General features: G+C 51.1%; 1 protein-coding gene and 1 long non-coding RNA gene across 2 annotated transcripts; one reads left to right on the forward strand and one right to left on the reverse strand.

Moving 5' to 3' along the window:
- The first annotated feature begins 3,023 nt into the window (after positions 1-3,023).
- On the forward strand, positions 3,024-13,629 carry CRYBB2 (crystallin beta B2). The gene is made up of 6 exons (XM_045534348.1): positions 3,024-3,049; positions 4,782-4,861; positions 7,759-7,877; positions 10,315-10,447; positions 11,609-11,751; positions 13,365-13,629. Exons 2-6 carry the CDS (start codon positions 4,808-4,810, stop codon positions 13,531-13,533), a joined length of 618 nt encoding a protein of 205 aa, XP_045390304.1. The 5' UTR covers positions 3,024-3,049; positions 4,782-4,807; the 3' UTR covers positions 13,534-13,629.
- Positions 13,630-25,531: 11,902 nt separating this feature from the next.
- LOC123625780 lies at positions 25,532-26,780 on the reverse strand. Its single transcript, XR_006730652.1, has 3 exons — positions 26,714-26,780; positions 26,178-26,298; positions 25,532-25,678 (listed from the first exon to the last, which is right to left on the reverse strand). It is a non-coding gene; the product is annotated as an uncharacterized LOC123625780 (long non-coding RNA).
- Between the last annotated feature and the right edge of the window lie 553 nt (positions 26,781-27,333).

Genomic DNA, 27,333 nt, shown 5'->3' on the forward strand with positions numbered 1-27,333 from the left:
AGGTTGGGGACCGCTGCTCCAGGGAGCTTAGTAAAGGGGCTAAATCCACAAAACTCAGCCCTACCACTCAGTGGCTGTGCAACCCTGGGCAAATTGCTTAATCTCTCTGAGCCTCAACTTTCTGTTTCATAAAATGATTGATCACTAAATGTAACACTTATCTCTTGGGATTGTTGGGAGGATTAAAAGAGATGAGTATGGACAGTGTCTGCCTCAGGTCAAGCTCTCACGTTACCTAAATGTTAGGGATTCATCCTTATTTATTAGGACGCAGCCAGGTCTTCAACCCATCCATTTGTTCAACAAATATTAATTGAGGTCTATTATGGGTTGAATTGTGTCCGTAAAAGAAATGCTGAAGTCCTAACCCCCAGTTCCTCGGAACGTGGCCATATGTGGAAATAAGGTCTTTACAGAAATAATCGAGGTAAAATGAGGTCATTGGGGTGGGCTCTAGCCCGATATGACTTGTGTCTTCATAGAAAGGGGCAATCTAGACGCGGAGCTAGTCGAGCACAGTGGGCAGGTGGTGTGAGGACACAGGGGAAGGACAGCCGTGACTGGAGTGATGTGTCTGCTGTCCGGGGCATGCTGAGGATTGCCAACAAACACCAGAAGCTGGAAGAAGCCAGGGAGGACCCTTCCCTAGAACCGTCAGAGCAAGCACGGCCCTGGTGACACCTTCATTTCAGACTTCCAGCTTCCAGAATGGGGAGACAATACATTTCTGGGAATTTACCATTTTAACCTTTTTTTTTTTTAAGAGATGAGGTCTCACTCTGTCACCCGGGCTGGAGTGCAGTGGCACAATCATAGCTCACTACAACCTTGAACTCCTAGGCTCAAGCGATCCTCCTGCCTCAGCCTCCCGAGCAGCTGGGACTCCGGGTGCGCGTCACCACGCCCACCTCATTTGAACCGTTTTTAAGTGAACAGCTCAGTGTCATTGCGGTGCAACCGTCAACATCATCCACCTCCAGGACATTTCCATCATCCCAAAGAGAAACTCTGTCCCCTTTAAACAATAACTCCCCATTCTCCCCTCCCCCAGCCCCTAGTAGCCGCTGTTCTACTAATACTTTGGGCCTCTATGAATCTGCCACCTCTAGGTACCTCCTATAAGTGGAATCATCCACGATATTTGTCCTTTTGCAATGGGCCTATTTCACTTAGCATAACATTTTCAAGGTTCATCATGTTGTAGCATGTGCCAGAATTTTCTTCCTTTTTAAGGCTGAATAATAGTCAGTTGCATGGATAGGACACATTTTGCTTATTCATTCATCTGTTGACGGAAGTTTGGGCTGTTTCCGTGTTTTAGCTCCTGTAAGCAAGGCTGCCGTGAACACGGGCACACGAATGTGTCTTCAGGTCCCTGCCTCGATTCTTTTGAGCATGTGCCAGGAAGTGGAATGCTGGACCGCATGGTAATTCTAAGTTTGATGTGTTGAGACTGCCCTTTTACATTGCAAATTTCTGTTTGTTATTATTATTTTTAATTATTATATATTTTTTTATTTCAGCTTATTATGGGGGTACAAAAGTTCAGGTTATATGTATTGCCCATGTCCCCCCATCCCTCCGAGTCTGAGCTTCAGTGTGTCCATTCCCCAGACAGTGCACACTGCGCTCATCATGTAGGTATGCACCCATCCCCCCCACCCCATCCCCCCAGTCAGAACTCCAAGTGTGTCCATTCCCCAGACAGCGCGTTTAAGCCACCCCGTTTGTAGCACTTTGTTATAGCAGCCCTAGAAATCCAGCACAAGCACCTGGTGCGTGTCAGGGGCCGAGCTCTGGCGACACCACGGCAAACCAGGCCGACGGCCTCTCTGCACTCGCGACGCTCACTTTCTCACTGGCAAGACAGAAAGTAAGTGAGCAACAGATGCCGGTGTTGACAAGTGCTACAGAGGGGACTGGAGTGTGCGTGTGTGCATGCGTGTGCAGGAGCATGTGTATGCATGTATGTGTGCATGTGTGTGTGTGTGTGTGTGTGTGTGTGTGTGTGTCTTGGGGAAGTGGGAGATGAAGGAAAGCAGGTGTACTCAACCCAGTTTCCAAGCCTCAGATTGGGTCAAGACACAGGCTGGGCCGCAAAGACGTGTGCACTCGAGGACCGTGAGTAACGGCTGGTGCCCGCCCACGGGGCAGTGGCGGGGCCGGCAGGAGGGAGCTGAGAGGTTTCTCCAAGCGTCAGGGGCCTGGGATCCCAGGAGCACCCACTTTAGGACAGCTGGTGGGCCACAGCTGGGGACCCTGAGGATGACGTTCACGCTCCTCAGCCGGCCTCCCGGGCCCTAGAACATCAGGTCCCTGCCCACCTTGGCCACTCGGCACACGCTCTGTTTGTCACACGCTGCACTTTAGCTATATTAACCTGTCTTCGGGTCTTCTTCAAATACACCACGCCAGCTCCTTGCACTTGAGCCCTTTCTGCTTGGAGCTCTCTTCCCAGCCTTGTTTCCTGGGCTACCTTCTCCCCATCCCGGAGGGCTACGCTTCCCTCCAGGGGGTTTCCTGGGTGGCCTGATCTGGGGAAGGTCCCCTCCCTGACACCCTCCCCTAGAACAGAGCTTGGCACCAAGCGGATGCCTGACAAATATTTGTTGAATGAATAAATGGATAGAGGAATGAATTCCGGGATCTGCCAAACCACCCTCCTTTTCTTGTTTTTCCCCACAGCCACTGAGCTCGGCCGCTGTCTGCCATGCCCCAGGGCCCGGCTGACCGCAGCGGTGAACCCACAGTGCCCCTGGAGCTGGCAGCTGGAAGGCTGATGCATGCAAAGCGGGCATCTCCTTGCCCAACCGCCTGACCACCCTGGCGCGGCTGAATCTGAAAGCTAATGACATTATTGTGCAGAGACACAATGTCTGCAGGCATTTGCTGACCCGGGCTTTGGTGCGAGCTGAATCCAGCATTCTCACCCTGCTTTTCGCAGGGACGCAGCGGTCACCCATCTTGGCACCGGCACTCCTGGGGAAGGTATAAATGCCACCTCCCGCGGACCGGGCTTCATGGGCACTCGCGGGGGCTGGTGTCACTGGTAAGAATGCCTCTCTTGCTTGTCTTGCCTTTTTTTCCTCTCCTCCTCAGCCCTGTTGGGGAACGTGGGAGACCTGGGTTCAAGACCAGGGGCTGCATCTTTCTGACAAGCTGACCTTTGACAGATACTCCAGTGCTCTCAGTCTCAGTTTTCTTTTCTCTATAATGGGGAGAGGGATGGTAGAACCTCCTTCGTCGTGGGGATTAGAGATAAGGTGGTTGAATCGTCTAGCACTGTGCCTGGCACACACCCGGCATGTGGGCAATGCTCTTATTAACATGAAATAGACCATCGGCATCCTTGTTTTGCCAGGGACTGGGGAGGAGAATGTGGCTGAGGGTTTTGCAAGAATCAAACCAGTGACAGTTCAGCATCGTTTCTGGGTTGGTGAGTCGGGATCTCTCCGTAACCACAGTTACGGGGCACCCACTGTGTGCCCAGCCTCAGGGAGCTCTCGTGGGTAGGACACAACCTCAGATCCCTGGGAGCTCCCAGCAACAGGTGATCAAAGCCACCAACACTCGGTGGAAATGACTCTATAATGCCACAGTTGCCGCCGTTTACTGGGTGCTGAGTGTGTTCCGGGACTGCTGCCAAGCGTTTGCAGTTTGATGCATTATACAATCGAATCCTTACAACCTGCTCCCAGATGTTATTAGACACCGTTACTGCCCTCATTTTACAGGACAGGAAGGTGAGGCACAAGGAGAGCGTTGTGACCTGCCCAGGGCCTTGATTCTGCTAGGTGGCAGAGCCAGCCCCTGAGCTGGTCCAGCTGAGCCTAATCTTCTCTAGTCTGAGAACACTGGAGATCGGGGGATGTCCAGGCAGGACCTCAGGCGCTGTGGCAAGCCCAGAGGGCAGGTTTCTTGGCGGAGGGAAGCAGGTTTGGGTCCCAAGTTGCTTAAATGAATTTCTTCCTTCTGGGGGACGTCCATCCTTGCGTCTTGTGTGGAAGGGGCTGTGGGAAGCTGGACGTTATCTTTGAAGAAGGAGGCCAGGTTTCCTCTCTTACTCCAGGGGAAACAGCCTGGGTTGACTGCCCTTCCAGAAGGAAGGGAGAAGAGGCTGATGATTTTTCAGACTTTTCCGATGTTCTCACCAGCTAAGGTGGCTCTGCCCCGCCACCTGTCACAGTGCCTGGGCTTCCACCATTGCACTCATTTCTTTGCTATCTCGCAGCATGAGTTCTGCAACAGATGAGCTCACAGATGCGGGAGTAAGCTCCTACCAGGGCTGGAGAGGGGAATTCTGGGTATTGGGAGGGGGAGAGGCGTCTGGGGTGTGGGGAGGTTGGGGGCGAGGGCCGGGGCTATGGGGAGCTTTTTGAGTTCCCACACTGGGAGCCACCACGCCACCAAACGTGGCCAGTGCGTAGGTTTTTCTGTTTGTTCCACGCCGTTTTCTTTATCTTAAAAAATTTCTGCATAAAGGTGGAAGTCCTGGAATTGACAGGTCTGTGTAGCATCAATTGTCTGAAACCACGCGGTGGGGACCCACTTAGGACGTCACTTAAAGCTCTAGTTTACCACCCCCTTTTAGGAGACCTCATTCTTCCCTCCCGCTGCAGCTGGTCGGGACACGGAGAGATGAAGCTAAGGATGGAAGTTCAGGCAGCTGCTTACGGACCCCACAGCTCTGGGATGACCTGCGACTGGGGGGGCGCGGAGGGGGTCTGGGGCCGGAGCGGAGCGGTCCCAAGGTCCTCAAGGATGTGTCCCGTGTCTTCCAGGTCCTTCCTGCACGGGACTGTCCACCATGGCCTCAGATCACCAGACCCAGGTGGGCAAGCCTCAGACCCTCAACCCCAAGGTGGGTACCTCTCGGAGGGAGCGGATGGGCACGCAGCGCTCCTCTCTCAGACTCGGTCTCCCTCCCATAAAGTGGGCTTGGCATCTTCCTTCCTGGGTTCCCCCTCTCCGCCCCTGCCCCTCTCTGGGACTTTGTCTCCCCCACCCGCACACGGGGACCGATGCTGAACGTCCCTCCCTAGCCCGTGGCTCTCATGCCAGGATTCCCAGCACCGGCTTCTGGCTTCGGGGACTTAAGTTTCTCTTCCCTACCTGCTGCTGCACACCTGTGGGGCTTCCCGAGGCTGGGGCAGACCCTCAGGCGCCGTCAGAGATGGGGCTTGTGAAGGGGAGGTGGGTGTGATTCCCAGCTGCATGCCTGCTGTGTGGCCCCGGCCAGTCACTTGGTCTCTCTGAGCCTCAGTCCCCAGCTCTGTCAGATGTCCCGCATAGGGTCACTGTGAAGAGGCCAAGAAACCACGCTCAGCCTCACACCTGGTGTGTGCCCACCCAAGGCCAGCTGACCATGTCTCCTTTGCCTTCTCATCCTCCTGCCCTCCTAAGGGTGGAGGGATCTTATCCCAGCGTCAGAGGCTTGTCACCCCAATCTCCTCCAAACCTCTATCGACCAGCGCCCACTGGGCTGCCCCCCTGTGCGCTGTGCTTTGGGGGCCCTGGGCTTGGGTTCCATCTGCAACTGTGCTTCTGTCCGACTTGGTGCCTCCCCGGCCAGGCAAGCCCGAACTGATGCAGCCCCTCACCTGCTCACCCCCGTCTGCCCCTTATGGACTGACTATCTAGGAGAGACACAGATAATAAGCAGACAAATGAACATATGATTTTGAGTAGTGAGAAGTGCTGCAAAGAAACATAAAGTAGGGTAGGGGTTCCGGAGAGTCAAGGGGGGCGAGCAATGGTTGCATTAACTCAGGTGGTCTGGGAGGGCCTCTCGGGGGACGTGACATTCGAGCAGAGACTTGAGTCAGGTGAGGGAGCAGGCCTGTGAAAACGGGAGATGGGGGACAGTGAGAGGATCCAAGCAGAGGGAGCAGCAAGTGCAAAGGCCCTGGGGTGGAAAGGAGCCGGGCGAAACAGCAAGACACACTGTCCAATAGACATACAATGTGAGCCATGCATGCAGTTTAAAATTTCTTAATAGCTGTGTTTAAAAAAAAAAGGGAAAAGAAATAGGGGAAGTTAATTTTCATATTGTATTTTATTAAACTGAATATATGCAAAGAATGAGTATTTTAATGCATAACCAATATAATAGTTATCAGGGACATAGTTGACATTCTTTTTTTCCATACTAAATCTTCATAATTGGATGTGGACTTTACACTGTAGCACATCTTACTTTGGATGAATTGCACATGCTCAATAGCCCTTTGCAGCTAATGGCTGCTGTGCTGGGCAGTGCAGGATTAAAGGAACAGACGGCATGTAAGACTTTAGCCTCCATTATAAAAACAACAATAAAAACACGGAGCTCCTGAGCTCTTGGAGGTCTTTCAAGTGCATGGAGAAGCTGACCTTCCTCACCGTCCCCACCCCGACCCCCATCCCCACCCAGCAAGCAATTGTGTCCCAGGCCAGGGCAATAATAAACTAGACCCTAACTTCCATATTCTTGATTCTTCTTGGAAACTCTGATGAGGGAGTTTATTTTTTTTTCAGATGAGGGAGCTGAGGCTCCGAGTAACCAGGTTGCTTTGTAGGGTTGCACAGCTGGACGCTAAGGGGACACGTCACAGCCTTTGTCTGCTGACCCCATCACTGGCCGGGTCAGTGCCCAGAAAGGCTGAATTGAGCCCGTGGAATTTGTCTCTGAGCCCTGTTGGGCACCCCTTTCTCTTCCTTTATGTGGCTAATCCCCGGCCTGGGAGAGAGGGCCGTGTTTATCCAGCCAGTGCTGACCGTGTGGATTCTGCCGCTGCCCCTCCTGGGAGGCTGCTGCCCTCAGCCCAGCTCTCAGCCAGAGGCAGCTCCCCGGGGAAGTGTGGCTGGAAAAGCCCTGCCCCCAGATTCTCACTGGAATCATGAAAGATGGCAGCTAGTCTCGCAGTTAGCACTTGGGTGCGTCCCTTCACCTTGTGGAGCTTCGCTTTCCGTGATGGGAATCCTACAAACCCCCTGCCCTGGGCTGGTGAGAGGACCAGGTGAGGTGTGAAGAGAGGTGACCAGAGAGGAGTGAAGTCCCCCTAAGAAGTATCTCAAGGGGGAGGTCATAGGGAGACCTATGAAAAGCCTGCAGGGACTTAAAAATAAAAGGGCCCAGGTATGTGTAGTTTTATGGGTGAAATGGAGGTGAGGGTTGTATATGGAGGTATTGGTCTGGCTCTAATGTGAGCAGCAGAAGTCTAGCACCCTGCTACTCCTAATGTTGTCCATGCACCAGTGGCACCAGCATCACCCGGGAGCTGTTGGAAATGCTCCCTCAGAAACTGCATTTATTCAAGATCCCAGGTGCTATGTGCACGTGTTCGAGTTTGCAAAGTGCTGCTTCAGTTTCAGCCGCATCAGGCAAGCGTGGGCTCCAGTCTCAGCTCTGCCACTTGCCCAGTTGAGATCTGCAGGGTGTCCCTTCATTAACATAATTGTGTCTCCCACAAGCAGAGCAAATATATGTGCTAACTGTCGTGCTCCCCGAATCCTTGTAACAACACCGTGAAGTAGGTTCTATCTTTATTTCACGTTTTACAGATGGGGAGATTGAGGCTCAGAGAAGAGAAATGCAAGGTGCAGGCCTCACAGCTGGCAACCCGCAGAGCCAGGACTGTCTGGGTTTATGTTTGGTTCGTGCCTCTGAAGGGTGGAGCCCTTGCGCATCCTTGAGGCTCTCTGAGCTCTCTCTCCACCCCCACTGCCCTGCTGTCACTCCTGTCACTATGGGGATTTGACTTTCTGTTCCTGTTGCAGATCATCATCTTTGAGCAGGAGAACTTCCAGGGTCACTCCCACGAGCTCAATGGGCCCTGCCCCAACCTGAAAGAGACTGGCGTGGAGAAGGCAGGCTCTGTCCTGGTGCAGTCTGGACCGTGAGTACTTGCTTGGCCTCACCCGGCCAGGGGCTGCTAGGATGAGGCAATCGGGCTGTGGAGTTGGGAGAATCCGCTGTCACTGTGCTCCTGACTGTGCGATCGGGGGACCGGGATTTGGGGACTGGCAGCCTATGGGGAGAATTCATGCTTTGGAGTCAGATGGAGCTGCGTTCACATCCTGGCTCTACCAGTTCCTGGACCAGGAACTTCCGTCTCTGAGCCTCAGGTTTTATAGGATAAAGGAACCGTGTTTCTGAGGACAAAGGGACAGAGCTCAGGTGAAAAGCCTGACACAGAGGTCAGCCAGTTCCTCCAGGCAGGGACATGGACATGGTGACTCTGCTGGATCTTTTACAAGTGCCAATCTCTGGCTCCAGGGTTGTCCTCACTCTCCCAAGAGCTTTAAGACTGGATGTCCCAGCTCTGTAGCCACTCCATCCTTCCAAAATCCTGGTGATACTGGGTCTTCACAGATTTGCTGTCACATTTGGGGGCCAGGTCTCTACCCAAGAGAGAAGGGGAGACGATTGGTTGACTCACCCCATGTCATGTAGCTGAGACTTCAGGGAGCCTCTGACACTTGTGGATGCCTGGCTACTCCTTCTCCGTGAGAGCCTCAGGGAGCAGGGCTGTCCACTGGTGGCCTCACTGTGAGATTCTCAGGGAATTTTGCAGAGGGCAATGGCCCCACACGAGTCAGAGTCTGCAGGTGTGCAGAACACAGCTAAAGGAATGGCCTTGCCAAGCCTCAGTTCTCTGACGTGCTCAGAGAATCCATCGCGTCTAAGAACACGCCTTTCCAGATAACTGAAGATCTGATCATTTAAGCACCGCATCTGATTTTCAGTTGTCTTTTAAAATATTTTGATGTAAGAATCTCCCAAGTGGATTTTACACTCCTTTGCTTTTTAAAAATATATATAACTTTTGGTGTTTTTATTAATTATTGTCTAAAATTATGAAGATATGATTTAGGGCAAAAAACCACCTCTATGATTATAATCTCATTACTAAGAAGTAACCATTGTTAAGAGTTTGGTATACATCTGGATTTTTCTCTCTGTGTATAAATATATTTACATATTTTTTCCCCTCAAACGTGGATTCTGCTATACAAAATGTTTTATAACTCATTTCAAAAATTTACAAATAGCGTGAATTCTCTCCATGTTATTACATAGCGTTTTATGTTGGTGATTTCCAGAGTGGTTCGAGGTCGCTCTGCATCAGAATCACAGGCAGGAGATGCTTTAAATTCAGGTTCTTGGGTCCCATCCGAGCCCCACTAAATTAAACACTTGGTTCTAGAGCCCAGGAATCTGCATTTAACAAGCTCACCTGGTGATAGTTACACCCAGTTAAGTTTGAGAACCCGTGTCCTGCATAATTATTTATCATGGCTTTGTGACATTCCATGATTGGATACGCCTTAATTTATTTAACCTGGCCTTGATGGTTGGCCGTTTAAGTTGCTTCAACTATTTGAAGTTGTAAGTGATACCATGATGAACACACTGACTCAGGTATCTGTGAGCTCTTGACAATTATTTTCTAAGGACACGTTGCCTAAAGCAGAATCGCTGGGTCACAACTAAATACTCTCCTAAGAGGGGACAATAAGCACAGTCTCCTCTTTCATTAGTGGCTTAGCGTATTGCTCTGAGCAGCCATTATTGCACCATGCCGAAATGCTTGCCTCTGCACCGAATGGCCCCAGAATGCTAGGCATTTTGAGGTCTGTACCTTCTTTTTCCTATTTTCTGTTTTCCTCTATTAGCCATGCCCTACCAAAGCTAATCCTTTCCCCTTTAGTGTACTACTTCTCCTCTGTCGTGCACCTAAAAGACTGTCCAAGTTTCGTGTAAAGCATGGCTCCAGAGACTAACAGCAGGAACAAGGGAGGAGAGGGATCCCAAGACAGGGGCTGGTATGAGTCAAGTGCGTGAGCTTCAGACACAGTGGTGGTCTTGACTCAGTTCTCGTAGGTGGAAGCTGACTGTGCACATCTCTTCCCAACCCCACTCTCACTGGTATCGCATCGATAGCTTGAAATCTGCCACGGTGGGAGCATTTACACCGTGGAAATTGGCAGACGCTACAAATCAGGCTGGTTTGTTTTTTTGAGAGTTGGCTATCAATTTACCAGCATAGGCAGGGGGTCCATATATTGCTATGTGTTGCTGGGCAGTCTTTGGGACTTCCTTCTTAGTTCTGAATTGGGTTCCAGATGGTTGAAGGCAGCATAAGCACTGAGTTCTGGATAACTGAGGCGACCCTGCACTTGGATTTGCTGTGTTTGGATTTAGATGAGGCTGCTCCTTCTTGCTGGGGTGGGCAAGAGTGAATCCTGGGGCCACAGTGAGTAGCCACAGTTCTGCCACGGGAAACTCAGAGTGAGACTGACCGGCCCCCTCTCCCTCTGTCTCTCTTGCAGCTGGGTGGGCTATGAACAAGCCAACTGCAAGGGCGAGCAGTTTGTGTTTGAGAAGGGTGAGTACCCCCGTTGGGACTCGTGGACCAGCAGCCGGAGGACGGACTCCCTGAGCTCCCTGAGGCCCATCAAAGTGGTGAGCCCCTGCCCTTCACCTACTTCCTCTCTTTGCCCCTCAGAGCCAGAGGTCCAGGGACCAGGAAGGAACCTTCTCCTCTGGCATTGTGCCCCTTCTGACTAGCAAAGGATCTTCTCACTGTGTGACCTTGCAAATGTCATTTTACTGCCCTCAGCCTCAGTTTCTTCATCTGCAAAATGGGCATATTAGTATCTACTGTCCTGAGATTCCAATGTGCTTAGCTTGAGGGTTGTCACATTGCACAACTCCAGGGAGATCCATCTACAAGATGACAAAATGCTCCCGGGGACACCGTTCACAGTCTACTCTATGTGAGTGGTGCTCCCAGGGTTGTGCAACTCCTGTCACAAAGTAATTGCTCAAGAAACGATAGCCATCATAAATAGTAAAAGAAATTCTGGGTTTGGGAGTGGAGGAAATGGTGGTTTAGCTTTTATTCAAGACTCATGCCAGTGTGAGCTTTTGGTGTTTCTCGAATCCTGATTCTTAACAGTGTGAAATTCTCAGGAAGGGGAAAGACCCAGCAATGCCCGGTTACACCCCAAAATATACCGAGACTAATCTAGTTCCTCCCAGAACTTGATGGAAGATTGGAGAACATTGGAATTAGCACCCCACAGATTTTGATTCATATGCTGGCTCTGCTAGTCCCGCTGTGTGACCCTGGGCAAGTCACTTTACCTCTCTGACCCTCAGTCTTCTCATCTGCTAAATGGCATGAGTTGTCTAAAGGATGAAATGAGATACCTAAGAAAAATGTCTTAGGAACAGGAAAATAAGAAGAGATGTGGAGATAAAGGCAAACCCAAATATCTCAAGTGCTTACTAGAGGCACAATAAGAGTGAGAGTGTGTGTGTGTTTGGCAGGGCGGGGGAGGTGAGTGGGTGGGTAGATCATGGCTGCCATTTATAAAAGAGGAAGTAGGGGCTGTGGGAGGGAAAATGACATTTCAGAATCAAATAATCCCCAAAGTGTAGAATCTTAGAGTGTATGTTGCATGAAAACGGCCCAGTAGAAATTCAACAAATGGCCACTGTCCAACGACAGCTGTCACAGACATGTGGTGGGTGTACTGGGCAGGGGGTCACGGGTGGAGCATGCTGATCCCACCTCTGAGGCCCCTCACCCATATTCACTCCTCCATCCCCCATCCACAGGACAGCCAAGAACACAAGATCATCCTCTATGAAAACCCCAACTTCACGGGAAAGAAGATGGAAATCATAGACGATGACGTGCCCAGCTTCCACGCCCACGGCTACCAGGAAAAGGTGTCATCCGTGCGGGTGCAGAGTGGCACGTAAGTGCATGTGCAAGCCCTCCTGCTCCGCCCTGAATTCACTGGTGATCTCACACATGTCACTGTGTCCTCCCGACCTCAGTCTTCCCATTGGAGAGTGGGTGGAAGTTACCAGCTCGTATGTGGCTTGCAGCCCCTGAAGTTCCATCCAGAGCTGCATTTGGGGCAACACCTTGCTCTTGGAGTAGGGAAACCTTGGCCTTAACCTCACCCCAGTGAGTGAGCAGGATGTGTCTGTCATGTATGTCAGTGGGGGCAGTTTGAGGCAGAGGGGACATTTGGTGGCGGCAGAAAGGTGGGGATGAGTGGAATAATTGTAACAAAGCTGTGAGAGGCAGGAGTCCAGCCCTTGCTGTCTCTGACTGCATGAGCTCCTGGGTTTGGAAACAAGGGGTGCCATTTTTCACTGGATTACGCTTAGGCACATAGACCTTGGCCATCGGCATTGAGGGATTTCTCAGCGTGAAAACTCTGGATGCCACACGGGTCCGCTGATGAGCTCTGGACAGTGGTGTGCTGGAGCCGGCTCGTACCAGCTCGTAAGAGCCGACTCTTGAATTTTCAGAATTGTGAGCTGGTCGATTAATCATCGGCAGCTTGCAGTCAGCCACAGTGGAAGTATTTACACCACAGAAATTGGCAAACACTAAAAACCAGGGCTTCCCCTCTCCAAGAAAGCAAGCTTAGCCACACACACTGGCGTCTCGGGGTTTGCCAGGCTCCTAAAATAGTGTGCCAAGTTCTGTGTCCAGATGCCCCTTCATTCACTCATTAATCCGTTCATTGATTTAATTTGTTGCGTACTGCCATGTGCCAGGCACTGTGTTAGATGCTGAGTACGTAAGGAAGATTAAAGAGACCTGCCTTGTGTAGCCAACAGTCTAGAGGCGGCAACTGTTAGTGATTTAAGAATCCACCCAGAGCTACTTTCTTGACTCTTGAGCTGAAATCTCCAGGAAGAGTAGGAATTGCAGGAGCAAAGAGCGCAAGGAAGAGCATCCCAGGCAGAGAAAACAGCACGTGCAAAGGCCCTGTGGTGGAGCAGCCTATTGAGTCTGAGGGACTCTACGAAGGCCACGGTGGCTGGAGTGCAGAGATATAGGGCACCAGAGCTGGGCGTGTCCCCAGAGGCTGGCCAGGCAAGTCCTTGCAGGCCAGGGCTGTGTGACAGTTTCTGGGGAGAAGATCACAACTGTCATCAGGTGCTGAAAGGAGTCAGTGACCAATGGCGAGGGGATTACAGAAGGCCTCTGGAACCTCCCAACACTCCTTTGGTTGTGCAGCTGGGCGGGGGTGTGGGGCGGGAGTGGACAGAGGTGGTAAAGAGGCCTGTCTTACTCGGAGCCTCAGTGGGCTTAAGATCACTCCTTGCTCTGACCCCACTTCAGCCAAAATTTGCTCCAGAAGGCAGTGAGCTCCCCATCAAGAGAAGGAAGAAAGTAGGGGCTTGATGTCAGAAGGGTGGGGTGCACGGGGTAGTGCAGCTCAGCCCCCAGGAAGTGTGCAATGGTTGGGGGGCTTCACCTTCTTCCTAGTGGCTTATGGGTGCTCCTTCTCTCTCCCCCCCTTCTCTCTGCCCCCCCATTTCCCCTCCCCCACCTCTGTCCCCGCAGGTGGGTTGGCTACCAGTACCCTGGCTACCGCGGACTGCAGTACCTGCTGGAGAAGGGAGACTACAAGGACAGCAGCGACTTTGGGGCCCCCCACCCCCAAGTGCAGTCTGTGCGCCGCATCCGCGACATGCAGTGGCACCAGCGAGGCGCCTTCCATCCCTCCAACTAGTGTCCCTCCCCCAGTTCCTCCTTCCCAGGAGCCAGATCTGCTGCCCAGGATCCCTCCAGACCTCCCGAGAGTGAATAAAGTGTGACTTGCAACGTGTGTGCTGTGGGTCTTTTATTCCCAGTGGGAGCTGGGGTGTGTGTGTGCGACAGAGAGAGACAGAGACAAAGACAGAGAGACAGAGAGAATCAGCAAGTATCTGGGCTAGGGGTAGGGCAACAGGCTTACTCTGCGGCTTCTTGCTGTGTGACCTTGGACGCATTGCCCAACCTCTCTGAGCCTCTGTTTCTTCATCTGACTTATAATTCCTGTGCCCCACCCTACCCCGAGTGGCTGACTTGACTGAGCTCCTGGGCTCCCTCTTGCATGCCATTCCCATAATATTGCATTGTCACCTGGAGTCTGGGAGGTTTTTTTTCATTCTGTTTTTGTTTCTGTTTTTTAATATATCAGAGGAGCCAAGAACCCTGAAACCCCCACCCGCTCCTGGGAAGAGTTCACAGTGGCATGTTTGTGTGTTTGTGTGTTCCTCGGTCCCTTCGTTCATCATTTGGTTGGGGGCAACTGTTAATGACTTAAGGATCCACACACATCTTAGCACGTCCTCGAGGAGGAGGATCTTGAGCTGAGAGAATCCTGAGCACGGCCAGGCTCCAGAGGACGAGGACACAGTCACGTGGGGATGAAGGTTGGGTTCCCATGTCTGACAGGTCTGGGTTCACGTGGCTCTTTCGGGGCATCGGCCAGGCAAGTCGTTTTACGTCTCAGAGCCTTGACGTTTCTACCTGGGGAAATGGGAGGAAAATAGTTGCCTCCCTACTAGGGTTGCAGTGAGAATGAAATGGACTTATCCAAACATTCTCTCTCTAGAATCTTCCGTTGGTTATATGTAGTGCAACCATCCGCTCCCAGGGCATAGCTTTTCTCCACTCTGTTTTTGGTATTCTTTGATATAGTTTTAAATTTTAATGCAGTCAAACAACAATCTTTTCCTTTACGGCTTATGCCTTCCGTGTCTTTCTTAAGAAATTCTTTCTAACCCCAGGTCACGCATATATGCTCCAATATTTTTTTTTTTTCCTAAACGGTTTAAAGTTTTGCTCTTCACACTTAAGTTCTTAATCTTTTTGGAGCTGATTTTTGTGTATGGTGTCCAGTAGGAATCTAATTTCTTTTTTGATTTCTTTTTTCACTTTGGACAACTGTTGTCCTAGAAAAAATTATCAAGCCGTCCATTTCGTCCACTGTGGTGCAATGTCACCCCTTTCATTTATTACATCTCCGCATACACGTGGGGTCTGTTTTTGGGATTTACAGGATGTCTTTTCTGTTCTTATAGTCTATTTGTATATCCCTGTACTCTTGCCACATTGTGTCCATGTCCATTGCTGGGCAATGAGTCTCGAGGTCTCCTAAATCGATACTCCTCTTCAGGAATGTTTTAGAGATTCTTGCTCCTTTCATGCCTCCATTTAAAAACAGCCTCTGAAATTTGGAAAAACAGAAAACCCTGTTGAATGAGCTAAAGCAGTTGTAATGATTATCATGAAGGTGAGAACTAATAGGTGCTCAATAAATGTCACTATCGTACATTTCTTCATTCATTCTTCATGCAACACTTACTGAGCAACTATGTTACTCCTGCAACTGGGCAGAGCAGGAATCTGAAAAAGGAGCCCCTGTTCCCAGGAGGCTCCCACTCTGGGGAATTGTACTTGCTTGAGAGTAGAACCATGGTGATTATCGTGGGCTGGATTCAAATGTATGTGTTGAAGTCCTAACCCTCAGTACCTTGGCATGTGACCTGATTTGGAAATTGGGTCATTGCAGATGTGAGGAGTTAAATTAAGATGAGATCATACTGGAGCAGGGTGTGCCCCTCGTCCAATATGACTGGTGTCCTTATGAAAAGGGACATTTGGAGACACACACACACACAGGGAGAATGCCATGTGAAGATGAAGATCAGGGTGATGCTTCTCCAAGCCAAGGAATGCCAAAGATTGCCAGCCACCCACGAAGGGAGGGGAGAAGGCATGGAACAGACCCTCCCTCCCATGCCTCAGAGGGAACCAACACTACCCACACCTTGACTTTGAACTTCTAGCCACAGGAACTATGAGACAATAAATTTCTGTTGTGTAAACTGCTTGGTTTGTGGTTTTATTTATTTATTTATTTATTTGAGACAGAGTCTCACTCTGTTGCCCGGGCTAGAGTGAGTGCCGTGGCATCAGCTTAGCTCATAGCAACCTCAAACTCCTGGGCTCAAGCGATCCTCCTGCCTCAGCCTCCCAAGTAGCTGGGACTACAGGCACGTGCCACCATGCCTGGCTAATATTTTTTTCTATATATATTTTTAGTTGTCCAGATAATTTCTTTCTATTTTTTTTGGTAGAGACGGGGGTCTCGCTCTTGCTCAGGCTGGTCTTGAACTCCTGAGCTCAAACAATCCGCCCACCTCAGCCTCCCAGAGTGCTAGGATTATAGGCGTGAGCCTGTGGTTCTTTATTTCAGCTGCCCTAGCAGACTAACACTGTGATGGCGAGAGGAAGGCGCTAGGGACCCTGAGGGAAGGAAGGGCTTAGTCAAGGCAGGCTTCCCAAAAAAGTAGGGTTTTGCCAGGTGAATCCTGGGGAAAACAGCAATCTTGCCAAATGGAACAGAGCATGTAAGCAAGAAAGAATGGTATCTCCAGTGTTCCAGGTGCGGTGGGTAAGTTAGGACATAGAAACTTTGGAGGGTTGGCTGAGTGCAAGGTCCTGAGAGACTGGAAAAGATGACGATGATGTGTATGTGGACAGGTGGCACCAAGAAGGGACTCTAGTTATCTACTGCTACATAACAACCTACCCCAAACTTAGCAGCAAAACTGCAACAATCATTTACTCTGCTCACAAATCTGTAATTTGGGTGGGACTCAGTGGAGGCAGCTCATGTTTGCTCTAGTCATTGAGGGTGGCTCAGGGCTGGGGGTCAGTGACACAGCTGGGTGTTGATGCTGGCTGTTGGCTGGGACCTCAGCTGGGGTTGTCCTATTGGTCACTTGCATGTGGGTTCCTCACAGCTTGGTGGCAGGATTCTAAGAGTGTCCCAGGAGAAAGGTGGAAGCTTTTTATAGGCATTTTTATGACCTAGCCTCACAAATCACGCAGGATCACTCCTTCCTTACGCTACAGGAAGAGGCGGTGGTCACAGAGGTGTGCCCAGGTTCAAGGGGAGGAGACAAAGGCCCCCAGCAATGTGGGGAAGGGCAGCATGCGGGATGAGATATATCATGATGGCCATTTTCACAGAATACCCTGTGCCCTGCGGGAAGGGAGACCGCAGGAATGGGTGTCCTCGGGGCAGTGGGTCCACGCGTCCAGGGCAGGGCACCCTCTCTTTCTCTCAGAGCTGGATTGTTCTCTGTTTCTCTCTTCCCTCCCCTTCCCCTCCTCTTCCTCTCCCCTTCCCCTCCCCCTCCCATCCCCCCTTTCTTGATCTGCACATTTCTCCCTCCTCCCCTCCCTCCTCCCCTTCCTGCTCCCCTCCCCTTCCTCTTCCTTCCCTCCCCTCCTCTCCCCCTCCCCTTCCTCTCCCCTCCCCTTCCCCTCCCTCCCCCTCCCTCCCCCTCCCTCCCCCCTTTCTTGATCTGCACATTTCTCCCTCCTCCCCTCCCTCCTCCCCTTCCTGCTCCCCTCCCTCTTTTCCCCCTCTCCCCTCCCCTCCCTCTTCCTCCCCTCCTCCCCTTCCTCCCCTCCCCTCCCCCCTTTCTTGATCTGCGCATTTCTCCCTCCTCCCCTCCCCGTCCCCTTCCTGCTCCTCTCCCCTCCCTCTTTTCCCCCTCTCCCCTCCCCTTCCTCCCCTCCCCTCCCCCCTTTCTTGATCTGCGCATTTCTCCCTCCTCCCCTCCCCGTCCCCTTCCTGCTCCTCTCCCCTCCCTCTTTTCCCCCTCTCCCCTCCCCTTCCTCCCCTCCCCTCCCCCCTTTCTTGATCTGCACATTTCTCCCTCCTCCCCTCCCTCCTCCCCTTCGCTCCCCGCCCTCTCGTGCTCTGCCCACCTCTCCCTCCTCCCCACCCCTCACCCCGACAGCTCCCTCCTCGCCGGTCTCCCTAAGACCCAACCCCCCCCTCCTTCTCGCCCTCAAGCAGCCACTTCCCCTTGCGACCACCAGGTGACAGCAAAGCGCCAGCAAAGCGCAGCCTCAGGGCTCCCGGCGCCGCCCCCTGCGCCGCTGCTGTTCTGATTGGAGGCGAGCGCCGTCAGTCACAGCGGCGCCCGGCGGGGCGGGGCCTCAGCGCGTCTCCCCCCCCCCCCCCCACCGCGGCCGGGCTGGAGGCGCAGACGCGGGGTCCCTGGGCCGCCGACCCGCAGGGCCCGGCCTCCAGGGCGCGCGCGGTCTGTTCCGCAGCTTTGCTTTGCAAAGCTTGTTGGGAGAGGAGGAAAAAATCAAGAAGTCAAACAAACCCCCCAACACTACTTCGCCTTAGGAAAGTGCTGGCAAGCTTCCAAAGCACGCTGTCACCCACGATGTCACCGGAAACGTGCAGCAAAGCCCCGCTTCTGCCGCTGAACCGTCCGACGGAATCACTCCGTGCCTCAGTTTCCTCCAATGTGGTGGCAGTAATAGAATCACAGCGAAGAGTGAATGAGATGATCCTGCGCAGCGCTGAGGGTAGAGCCAGGCGCTCAGCCAGGCTCAGCAGTGAGCGGTGTGGGCAGGTCAGGGAAGGCTCCAGGGAGGAGGCGGCTTGGATTTTGTAGGAGGAGTAGGAGTTGGTCAGATGCATTCACAAATTCACTCATTTGCTCCTGTCAAAAGACAAAATTACAACAAGTTTAGTTTAAAGATCTGAACCCACTTTTATCTGTGATTCTAGAATAGGGCAATGCCTCGTGGCATTCCCATGAGCTGAGCAGAGGAGGTTGGCTTTAGGCTGGAAAGGGCTGAAGAAGCGTTGACAGCGATCAGAAAGTGGCCTGGTGGTTTCCAAGTTATTTTCCTTGTAAAGGTTAAAGCAGAGGGAACTTCCTTCTCACGCTGGCTAAAACTGGCCTGTTTGGGGATTTGGCTTTTTCTCTCTCTCTCTTCCCTGATTTCTTGGAAGCTCAGAGGAACAACCTGGCTTTGGCGTGCTGGGGGGGGGCGGGGAACGTCAGCACAAGTGACCCCATGTTGCGCCCAGTGCGGCCTCAGTGCAAACCAACGGCCGCCCATAAGCTTCATCGAACACTTCGTCTTCCTCCTGCCTGCTGCCTTTTCTTCGTAGTCCTCTGACTTCTCCTGCTCTGCCCACCTTCCCTCCATCCTCCACTTTCTTCCCTGGCTCCTCCTCCTTCTCCCCCTCCTCCCTGCCCCGTCCCCAGGGTGGGCTCAGTCCTAGATGCCGCAACTCAGCCAGGCCCCAGCCCTACTCCAGCAGCCTGATTTGGGGGAGCTGGGGCGGAGGCGGGCACAGCTGGAGTAGGTGGGCGTACGAAGGTGGGCAGACCACTGTTTCCAGCAGGCCCAAGGAGGGCCCAGCAGAATGTCTGGGTGAGCCCTGGGTTTCAGGGCTTTATTAACAGGGTAGTTGTTCAGTAAATGTCACAGGTTTTATTAACTAGGTAGTTGCTTGATAAATGTCAGTCTATTTGCCTTTTCACTCTTTGTTCATTCATTGAATAGGGATTGGGGAGTATCTGATCTGCTACCAACTGCTCAAAGCACCCCAGATACAAATCCCGTGTTGCCAGAATACCTGTTCTCCAGGGCAGCCCCTGGGTAGCAGAGCTGAGCAAAGCCAAGATCCTGAGTCCATAGAACCAGGCACCGGGGTTGCGTGAGAACCAGGAGGAAGGCTTTATGAAAATCAGGACCCTGGTGCAGCTCCAGGCCAGGATGGCTTAGGGGGGTGGGGCAGGCTGGTGAAACTTGGGGGGATTTGGGATACAGTGGGATGGAGGGGGCGCAGGTAGAGCCTTTCACCTCTTTCCCAACTTCTAACAAGCTGATGAGCTTACACCATAAGAGCTCTGGAGTTTGAGATTTGAAACCCAAACTGAGACATCTGCCAATACTATTAAGAAATGTTTGCAAGGATTGGGGGACAGACATCTAAAGCACTTCTGCAGTGGTGTAAATTGGTACAGTCGCTTTGCAAAAACTATCTGACCAAATCTAGCAGTGTTGAAGATGCAAAGATCTGGAGACCCAGCTACTTTCTCACTGGGTGTTTACCCTGGAAAAACTCTCCCATGTGTGCACCAGGAGATAGGTTCAGGATGCCCAGGGCAGCATTGTTTGTACTAGTAAAAAACTGGAAATAACCGATATGTCCATCAGTGGAGGAATGAATGAATAACCTGCATGCAGTGACATTATCACACAACAGCCAAAAGCAGTACACTAGGCCTTATGTATCAACATGGCTGTGTGACTCAGAAGCACTGCTGGAGGTGGGAAAAGGCAAGTTCCAGAACAATATTTGATATTTATAAGAAGATTTTAAAAGCACACACTCTTTGTCACGAAGATCGGTTTTTTTGTTTTACATTTCTTATCCCTTATGGACTGAAAAGTTAGAAGAACACAATGAAAATGAAATACCGGAGATATAAAATGAAAAATATACTGATAGACCATCCCCAATTTTTCCATTTTTATATTCAACAGACATTGTTCAATTGTAAAAGTTTCTAAAGTCTTGCTCTCAATTTCTGTGTTTATCTCCTTGCAAATTGGTAACAAACAGTGACCACAGGCCACCCCCTGAGTAGGGAGGTGTTGGCAAACTTCTGCGAGTGCTTGACTCTGCCAGTATAGTGTGACAGCAGCCTCAGCTCATATGTAAATGAATGAGTGTGACTGTGTGTCTATAAAACTTTATTTATGAACACCGGAATTTGGATTGCATTTTCATGTATTGCTCAAAAAATGTATTGATTTATGTGTTTGTATTTTTTAATTGCTATATCATAGTTGTACATATTTTAGAGGTACATGCACTATTTTGATACATGCATACATTGCGTAATGATCCTCAGGGTAATTGGGATGTCCATCACCTTAAACATTTATCTTTTCTTTGTGTTGGGAACATTACAATTCTTCTAGCTATTTTGAAATATACAATACATTTCCATTAACTATAATTTTCCTACTATATTATCAAATGGCTAGAATGTATTCCTTCTCTCTAGCTGTATTTTTGTACCCCTTAACTAACTTCTCTTCTTCCCTCCCCCCTCGTTCCCTTCCCAGCCCGTAGTGACCACCATTCTACTTTCTACCTCCGTGAGATTTCCACATATAAGGGCGAATATGTGATATTCTTCCTTTAATTTTTTTTCCCAATCATTTAAAAATGTTAAAAACTTTTTAACCTGTGGGCTCTATGAATAAAAGTATTGGTCCGGATTTGTTTTGCAAGCCATAGGTTGCTGACTCTTTGTGTAGATTATCTGGGGATACACATATCTGACCTTTTTTTTGGTTTTGTTTTGGAGACAATGTCTCACTCTGGGATAGCGTGCAGTGGCGTCATCGTAGCTCACTGCAACCTCAAACTCCGGAGCTCAGCTCCCAAGTAGCTGGGACTATAGGCACACCCCACCACGCCCAGCTAATTTTTTCCATTTTTGCTAGAGATGGGATCTCACTGTTGCTCAGGCTGGTCTTGAACTCCTGAGCTCAAGCGATCCTCCCGCCTCGGCCTCCCAGAGTGCTAGGATTACAGGCGTGAGCCACCGCGCCTGGCCAGAGATACACATATCTGAATGTAATTTTTTTCTTTTTTCAGAAAGATTGGACGTAACTGCTACCCTATTTTCCTCTTTAAATAAAAGGCTAATTATGTTGATATGAGTCAGATAATTTTTTAAAGTATGCACATAGAAAAAAGGCTGGAAATAGGCTAAATTATTAAAAATGGTTAATATGTGATGTGAGCAATATTAGGCAATTGTTAGTTTTTTGGTGCTTTTCTGTATCTTTCAAATTTCCAGAATTTCTTCTTTTATAATCACGAATCCTGGAAGGGCTCTGTGTGCTGTCCGTCTGGCCCCTGAGGGGCAGTGACTGTGAAGAATTCCCCACCCACAAGGAGCCCCTTGAAAGGTGGAAGTGGCGAGGGAGCCGCTGCCCACAGGGAGAGGCAGAAACCTCAGCCTTCGGCCCTGGTGGAGCGGCTGCTCCCTGCTTCCTCAGCCATCCCTGGCCCCTGGGGTGTGTTTCAAGTTTCTCAGGCAAACAGGCCCATTTTATTGAGGACCTGGAAAAAATACTTTTCTTTTTTTTGTCCACCTTGGTAGAAATAAGAAAGCTGCAAAGAGTGAGTGTCTTGGAAGCAGGGATAATCCAGGTGAGCTTTGGAGGAGGAAACAGAGTTGGTTTCCATCAAGGTGGGACTTAGGTGATCTTTGGGTTGAGGACTGCCTCCCAGGTGACAAAGATGGAACTGGAGAGCAGTGGCTGTGGGGACAGGGGGGGCGAGCTTGGAGGCTGCCCAAGCTCCTCCCAGCTGGTCTGGTGAGGGTGGGTTAAGCAGTCCTCCATATTAGCAAGTCCCCAAGATATGCCAGGTTGCCCCGGAGCAGTGGTTCTCAGCGTGTGGTCCCCAAACCAGCATCCTCAGCGTCACCTGGCATCCTGCTAGAAAGGCAAGTTCTCAGCCCTTCCCCAGGCCCACTGAATCAGAAAGGGGTTCAGGAAGCATTCAGGGTCTGTGTTTAATAAGCCCCCCAGGGGGTCTGATGGAAACTCAAGTTTAAATTCTTTCTGCATCTTTCTTTCATTAAAATAGGCAGATGGGCCGGGGTGCAGTGGCTCACGCCTGTAATCCTAGCACTCTGGGAGGCCGAGGCAGGAGGATCGCTTGAGCTCAGGAGTTCGAGACCAGCCTGAGCAAGAGCGAGACCTCGTCTCTACTAAAAAAAACAGAAAGAAATTAGCTGGACAATTAAAAATATGTAGAAAAAATTAGCCGGGCATTATGGCGCATGCCTGTAGTCCCAGCTACTCGGGAGGCTGAGGCAGGAGGATCGCCTGAGCCCAGGAGTTTGAGGTTGCTGTGAGCTGTGATGACGCCACTGCACTCATAGCCGGTAACAATTGGTTGGGTGAAGGCACGCAGCAATGCAGGACTCTCGGCTCACGTATTTCTTCTTCTTTCTTAGCTCCACCCCCCCCTCCCCCAACACACCTGCAAATGCTTTCCTAGCTCTTACCATGATGATAGTTCAATGATGCGTTGGATGAGTTTTTCTTTAAGGTTGGTTTCCCTGTTAGAATGAAAGCTCTGTGAAGCGCGTCTTGCTAAACATTATATTGTCACCACCTCGTACCACGACAGGCTCACAGGACGCATTTATTAAGTGACGGCTGGCTGATTCACTCGCTCTCTCACCTATAACAATTGGTGAATTATTCCCATTTTACAGATGAGCAACTGAGGCTCAGAAAGGAGGAAGTGACTTGCCCAAGGCTGGTAGAAAATGGAAAAGCTGGGGTTTGAACCCAGGGCTCTATCCGACCCATGGTCATGCCCTTGCACTCCTACACCCCAAAACCTCCATCAACTGCTCCCAGCTGCCCCGGGGTCACCACACAGCCCTGGGCACAGAGCCTCTCCTGGTGCTGGGCTGGTGGGAGGCCAGGGGAGGCCTTCTGAAGCTTCCAGTACTGGAGCTGTTGGTGGGCGGGTGCCCTGACCCCGGCTTTAAAAATAGGGAGCCCAAAATAGTCCTTCCTGTGCCTCCTTCGTGCCGTGGCCTCTGATGCTGGCCGGGAGTCCTGGGCTGCAGCGTCCCAGCGTCTTGCGGCTGCTCTGGACAAGCTCTGCGGGGAATCTGGGCTCGCAGCCAGGTCCGGGTCAGAGCCACCGTCGGTCACAACAGCAGCCTCCTAAAACAAACGTTTGCTCCCCGTCTCAACGGGGGAGTTGACTGTCAACGGTCTGGGGCATCCGGAAGCTTTGGCAGGAGACGCCCGGGAGAAAGATACGCGATTTCCTCATGTCGCTCTCCTGAATTGCCATCACCCTTTGCAGCTGCCGAATTCCTGTTAAATTCACCCACTTCTCACCAATCCCCCGATCCAGGCCTGCGTCTTCTCTTGTTCACACAATCCCGGCAGCCTTCTCACACATCTCTCTGCCGTCCTACAAGTCCTACACAGAAGTCAGAGGGATCTCAAGTGCAAGTCTGATCATGAGACCCTCCTGCTTAAACTTGCCATGGCTCCCCATTGCCCTCTGCATAAAGACCCTAATCATTAAATTGCAAGACCTGTGTGGACTAATCCTTGTCTTCTCTTTAGCCTCCTACCACATAAATAAACATTTTTTTTCCTGTCCTTTGTACCTACCATAAGCCCTCTAGCCAAAGGACTCTTGCACATTCTGTTTCCTCTGCCTGGAACAGACTTCCTTCCCCAGTTTGCCTAATTAGCCCCTTATGCAGGCTCCAAATCTCGGCCCAGGGTCCTTCCCCAGCCAGGCCAGTTCTCCAATGACGTACAGTTTCCTTCTCTGCTAATCTCTCTTGGGAAGCCCCAATCACACGTGTTCTTCATATGTATTTGTCTGGTTCCTGGATCCACTGCTATCTCCTTCCTAGACCCTACGAGGGCGGGGGCCAGGCCTGATTTTACATCCAACATACCCCCGGAGCTTGGTGCATAGTTGAGGCCTGACAGATAATGAATGAATGAATGAATGAATGAATGGTCAAACCCAGAGACTAGGACAGCCTCCTTGGAGTTAGTTGTGCCCAAGCAAGAAGCCACGGGGAAATCAGACTGTCAGCGTGACGACAACCAGGGAGCCCGATGAAGGGCTTGTCTTGTTTTCTCACCCAATGCTGATCCCTTCATCTTCTGAAATCAACTCCTTGTTCAGGCTCCAGTGCAAAAGCATCGTCCCCCTTGGCTTGGTGACCACCCACTTAGTCCCTTCCAGAGCACAGACTCCAGAATCTCTCAGGGCAACTCTTCACGGGTGTGTGCCTTGCCCAACCGAGCCTCAATGTTCTCATCTGAAAACAGGGCGCATGCGGCGCATTGGTGCCCAGCTGCGACAGAACAACATCATTTCTCTCTTTTTAAACTTGCAGTGCCGCCACCTACCTTGGGTGCCACCAGGACACTCCAGCCATCTCAGTCTAGAGAGCGTAAACAAGAGTGCTTGGTGAACGCTGGCATTCTGGGCAGGCTTCCCGACCTCACCACTCTCGGGGTGCGGTGGGGCTGCCTTGCGCATCGCAGGGTGTTGAGCAGCATCTCTAAGCCTCCGCCCACCGGCTGGCCAGGGCACCCCCAAGTTGTGACAATCAGAAATATCTCCAACCATTGCCACGTATCTCCTGGGGGCAAAAATCACCCCAGGTTAAAAAATTGTAGATAATTGGGATATTTATACGAGGGAGAAGTATATTTTAAAAGAGGATATAGATGGGTCACAGATGGTGAGGTTTCAGGCAGGGTTTGCAGACAGGGAGGTGAAAATTTAGGACAAGTTATACAAGATGGGTCTGTGCCTCCACCTCCCACATGGGACAGACTCAGATCAACTGCCAGGCATGGGAGGCATCAAGTCCCTTATCTGACAGATGTCCAGGGGAGGAGCCTCGTCCCTGGGCAAGCAGTGAGACTTGGGTGCCTAAAAACACAACCATATACGGTCCCAAGTCTTATTTGCAGTTGACCCTTGAATAATGCGAAGGTTAAGGGCACAGCCCCCCACCCCCCACTCCATCCCATGCAGTCAAAAATCCCATATAACTGTTGACTCCCCCAAAACTTAACTACTAATAGCCTACTGTTGACCGGAAGCCTTACTAATAACATAAACATTCCATTAAGGCAGATTTTGCATGTTATATGTATTATACACTGTATTCTTACCATAAAGTAAGCTAGAGAAAAGAAAATGTTATTAAGAAAATCATAAGGAAGAGAAAATATATTTATTATGCATTAAGTGGAGGTGGATCATCATAAAAGTCTTCATCCTCATCATCTTCACGTTGAGCGGGCTGGGAAGGAGGAGGAAGAGGAGGGCTTGGTCTTGCTGTCTCAGCGGTGGCAGAGGCAGAAGCAAATCCACGTGGAAGTGGACCTGAGCAGTTGAAACTCATGCTGTCCAAGGGTCAACTGTACATTGTAGCATGCAGTAGACTGACATCATTCTTAAATGGCAGGCAAGAGATACAATGCAAGTTATTAATCCGGGCCGTGTTGATGGAGATTCACATTGTCTCCAGTTACAGGCCACTATAACCATGCTGCAATGAACACCCCGTGCACCCAAAGCACACCTTACCTAGCATCTCCGTGAGTCGCCTTGCGACTGTGCTGAGAGCAAGAACTCTGCAGCTGGGCTGATTGGGTTCAAGTCCCAAATCTAATGTTTACAGGCTGGGTAACTGAGCAAGTTACTTAAGGAACTCCAGTTTTCTCATCCAGAAAAATTAGGGTAAGAGCAGGACCCGGAGGGCCGTTGTGAGGATCAATCTATGAAGGTACACGAAGCACTTAGAATAGTGTCTCGCTATGAAGCGTTCGATGTAATTATGATGCTGTTCTAAACTGAGTGTAGGAGAAAGCGTGAATGTAGTATGTCACAGCCTCCCTCCGCCCCCAGGCTGTGTGACTTTGGACAGGTCACTGCACGGCTCTGGTTCTCACCTTCCTCATCCGGAGGGTGGGGTTGTTGTAAGGATTACATGAGATGACGTGTGGCTGATGGTAGAGCTCAACTGAGATTCTTTCCTCACCCTTGCGAAGCTGTTCAGGGCCGTGTCATCACCTTCGTAGATAAATAAGGAGACTGAGGCTCAGAGAGGTGGAGAGACGTTGTGCAGGCCACACAGCATGTCAGAAGTGAAGGGACTCTCTGCAGGCAACGTCCCTGGGTTGGGTCTCAGTGGCCATTGTTGCAGCTCTCCGGGGCCAGCTCCCCTCCTCCTACAGTCCCCACTGCATGACCTTCCCCCCACCCCTGTCCTGCCCCCCCTGGCCTAGACGCCAATCGGCCACCCACTGCGTTCTTGCAATGAGATGGAACCGACACAAACAGTCGGCCATGTGGCCTCTCAGAAACAGCCGCCAAATGCTTCCGTATCGTGGCAACCACAGAATCAAAACAAGCTCTTCATAAAAGATCGAAAAAGAGAGAGAGGTGGAAACCACCCGCCCCCCACCAAACCAGCCACCGCTCTGACCATCCCTTCTGCTGTGATTTCAGTTTATGGAGTTGATCTGGTTTGCGTTGGATCTTCAAACTTAAAGGAGTCCCCTCCCTCCCCAAGTTGTTTTCCTCTAGCCGACTGTGGCTGGGAGCCAAGAAGCGGGTTTTCAGATATACAAAAGGAAACAGTGTGGTGAGGTCTAGAGGCGAGGGCCCATCAGGTGTGGGAGGGAGGAGGGTTCAGGGGCTGGCAGAGCACAAGGCCACTGTGTTCTGCTGGAGCCAGGGGTGGTTTGGGGCTTGGCTTTTGTAGTCACTGGGGGTCGAACGTCAGCATCACAGCCCCTTATACCCACTGCTCAGCCCTCAGTCAGCTCCTTGCCATGAAATCCCAAAAGGTAAAGCCGGGAAGCCCCTTGAAGCCCCTGTGATCCAATGTTTCCAAACTTTTTCTAAAGCAAAGAAATTGTTTTCTAGATAACTTTGCATAAAGCATCCCAATATGAAAAGCAGGTAACAGAGTGTGGGAAGGGAAGCGGGGAACCTGGAATTCTGCCCGGAGGGGGCTCTCCACTTCCTCTCCCCACCCACAGAAGCCCTCCAGCATCTACTTCCAATGTCAGGGCCTGAAGGATCTTCTGACAATTCCAGGCC

The sequence above is a fragment of the Lemur catta genome, chromosome 21 (genome assembly GCF_020740605.2).
Source record: "Lemur catta isolate mLemCat1 chromosome 21, mLemCat1.pri, whole genome shotgun sequence".
In the NCBI taxonomy this organism is placed as follows: domain Eukaryota; kingdom Metazoa; phylum Chordata; class Mammalia; order Primates; family Lemuridae; genus Lemur; species Lemur catta.

What these genes read in the sequence shown, in the direction of transcription:
- CRYBB2 (XM_045534348.1), top strand. Translation starts at nt 4,808, where the DNA reads ATGGCCTCAGATCACCAGACCCAGGTGGGCAAGCCTCAGACCCTCAAC. An exon ending in GTCCTGGTGCAGTCTGGACC is followed by an intron (nt 7,878 to 10,314) that starts GTGAGTACTTGC and finishes TCTCTCTTGCAG; the next exon opens with CTGGGTGGGCTATGAACAAG. An exon ending in GTGCGGGTGCAGAGTGGCAC is followed by an intron (nt 11,752 to 13,364) that starts GTAAGTGCATGT and finishes CTGTCCCCGCAG; the next exon opens with GTGGGTTGGCTACCAGTACC.